The following is a 3,122-nucleotide window of genomic DNA, read 5'->3' as shown; positions in this document are numbered from 1 at the left end:
ATTATAAAATTAAAAAAAAAATATTTATTAAGAATGATATAAATATTCAATAATGTATTTTTCAGGTAACATAAAATCACGAACTATTTTTTCTTATAAACTATCTTAAATTCTAAACCTTCTATTCTTCTTCTTTCTCCTACGCTTTTTCTAACTCCTCAGTGCATAACCCTCCTTTCTTGCAATGCAATGTTCCACTGGAATCCATCCTCACCTTTCTTTTATCTTCTTTGTTGCTATTTCACCTGCATTTTCATTATAAAAATTTGTTTTGAACCCTTCTCCAATACGTGTTGTCTATGTAGCTAGGACACCTGACAATCGCAACCTGCGATTTATGTCTGCTGGTTGACAAACGCAACCTGTGTTTGTTGAGTTTTAAGGCGGTCAACACAACAGGTCATGTCTGCATGTAGAGAGTTACGACACATTTCGAGACTTAGATATCCCTCCATGACAAACGTAACCTGCTATAAAGTACGGACACTTTGCTGAGTTATCGTGTTCGCGTGTCGGACACATTTCAGACACGACACTCACGGACACTCGTCCGACACGAGTGTCTGCCGTATCCAATTGTGTCTTAATAAAAAACAAAAAAAATTTCTCCGGACACGTCTAGACACATCTAAATATCATCACGTGTCAGCGTGTCTAGTCTTATTCTTAACATATATTCTTAAAATAAATTTAGATATAGTATATATTATTAATTATTAAAACAAAAAATATTTTAAATATTTGATATAATTAAAATAAGACATTAAAAATAATTAAAAATTTTAATTTATATTTTAATATCAATAAAATATCAAAATATCATTTTGATTTATCTAAAAAATACTTTATATTTTATATGTATGCGTGTCCCCGTATCATCTAAAATTTTAAAATTCGCGTGTCTGCGTGTCCCGTATCGTGTCCCGTATTGGTGTTAGTGTCCATGCATCATAGGTAACCTGAGTTTTTAGCTATTGCAACTTTTGTTTTTTCTATTTTAGCCAAAACGTAACCTACATTTTTTAGACTGACTATAATAGATTCACATATGTAAATTACACACCATACACCAATAAAACTGCATATCACTATTTTTTCATCCATTAATAAATTAATTTCTGTCGGAATGATTGTTTATTCTTAATTAAATTATATAAAACATGGGGTATGGCATCTTTGTGATCTCTCTATCCATTCCTGACCCTAGGTATCCAAGAAAATGCTAATCTCGCTTTTATTTTTGTCTTTGCTTTGCTTCTCTTTATGATTGAATGGTCCCACACCAAATAAAAAATTTAATAGTAAGTTTCCTTTATTCATTATTTCATTCATTTATTTATTTATTTACCTTTAATTTTCTTTTCAGAAACGTTTTCTACTACACCAGTTGTTAATTTCCCTTTCCTCCCTGCATCGTTTTCCTTTATTTGATTAGTTCTCTTTCTCTTTTCCTGTCTACTCAGAAAAAGAAACTTCTCCCAACATTAACGTTGACTCATCGCTCCTCTCAATTCTTCAATTACTCCAAAATTTGCAAACCTTCCGAACTTTCCTGACAAAAATTTCAGCCCATAAGTTTCTCTTCATTGAAGAAAATAATCCCCATTCCATTCTCAGAAACCCATTCTCACTCGTTAATTTTTTTTTTAAAAAAAAACATCAAAAATATCCGCTATTGGCATAATCTGTTCATTTTTCGTGAAAATTCATTCTTTGATTTTCCCGGGAAACTAACAACCAATTTTCCTGGGAAAATGGAAGGTCGCCGGAGGATAACACTTTATGATCAAATAACCGCTGGCAAAACCACCTCCCTAGCAGATTTGATCCTTCACGACAGTGTCACCGCCGTCTCTGCCGCCGCCGCAGACACCACCGCCGCCACTGCCGATTCTGAAAGCTGCGAGTTGAGCCAAAGCCGAACCCTCGTAGATATCCTCCGCGAAGATAAACACAACAACATCACCACAGCGGACCGCAAATCTAGAAAATCCTTCAGTTTCATGGACAAGCTTAGATTCAAGCTCGCACTCAATTCAAGATCAAATTACAGTAATGAAAACAATTCCAGTAACAACGACAACAACAACAACAGCAGCAGCAGCAACAATCATATTGATACCAACCTGTCCGAGTTGCAAGCGCGCATCGATCCGGACGAGTTGACTCAGCAAGACGCCACGACTCACCGACAGCAAAACGTCGCCATTGCTACTGCCGCCGCCGCAGACACTGAAATCCCGGCGGAAGTCGCGGTGGTGGGACCGGTTGGCGTGTCGCTAATGGATTTGTTGGAGGAAACGGACATGGAAACGGGATTCGAAGTTTCGAGTTACAGAATGAGCAATGCTGATTTTGAAGATGTGATTGAATGTGTAGAAGAAAAGTGCGAAGAAGAAGGGGCGAGTATCGTGGAACGTAACTGCTGCGTGTGCATGGTGAGGCATAGAGGTGCGGCTTTTATACCCTGCGGGCACACGTTCTGCAGGCTGTGCTCCAGGGAGGTTTGGGTCAACAGAGGGAACTGCCCTCTCTGCAATAATTTCATTTTGGAAATTCTTGATATTTTCTGATCATCGTTATAGTTCTCATTTTTATTTTTATTTTTATTTTTTCAGTTTGCTTTTATTTCTGTTCTAAATTTTTAGAAAAGATAAATGGGTTATTTTTTTTTATTCCCTCCTCTTTTATGATGTGTGATTAAGAGTGTGGATGATCTTACTTGTACATATGATCTTTTCATGAATCGGAGCTGAAATCTTTCTGAAGGTTACGAGTCTCACTCTCACCAAGTTTGATTGTGTTGTTCCAATTGTGTTTAAGAACATTTTGCTCTTATTTGGAATTTTGGATAAAGATAGCATTAACTTTAGTTAAACTATCCAAATGGAATAATAACATTAAATGTAGTTTATTGCAGAATGTATGTTTGAGCCTTTGAGGAGTTTGATTAGGTATAAGAGGTTGATTGATTGCTTCAAGTAAACAAATGGGCTCATTAATTTTCATATGAGAAAGTAACGTGTGTTACTCAACGTTATGATGGTTTGAGGAGATAATACAGTAATGTGACGGCGTTAGTTAGCTGAGCAGGGGCTAGTAATCGGACCGTCTGATTTCTT

At 36.4% G+C, this 3,122-nt stretch overlaps 1 protein-coding gene across 1 annotated transcript; it reads left to right on the top strand.

Annotated features, from left to right (window-relative positions):
* Positions 1-1,266: 1,266 nt before the first annotated feature.
* Positions 1,267-2,848, top strand: LOC107474767 (uncharacterized). Its single transcript, XM_016094401.3, has one exon. The coding sequence runs from the start codon at positions 1,755-1,757 to the stop codon at positions 2,571-2,573; it is 819 nt and encodes a 272-aa protein (XP_015949887.1). The 5' UTR covers positions 1,267-1,754; the 3' UTR covers positions 2,574-2,848.
* Positions 2,849-3,122: the final 274 nt, after the last annotated feature.

This window comes from Arachis duranensis, chromosome 2 (genome assembly GCF_000817695.3).
Source record: "Arachis duranensis cultivar V14167 chromosome 2, aradu.V14167.gnm2.J7QH, whole genome shotgun sequence".
NCBI classification, from domain to species: domain Eukaryota; kingdom Viridiplantae; phylum Streptophyta; class Magnoliopsida; order Fabales; family Fabaceae; genus Arachis; species Arachis duranensis.
The sequence above is the reverse complement of the archived record's forward strand: the minus strand, read 5'-3'. Positions and strand labels throughout refer to the sequence as shown.

Coding starts and splice junctions, on each gene's coding strand:
- LOC107474767 (XM_016094401.3), top strand. CDS start 1,755: ATGGAAGGTCGCCGGAGGATAACACTTTATGATCAAATAACCGCTGGC.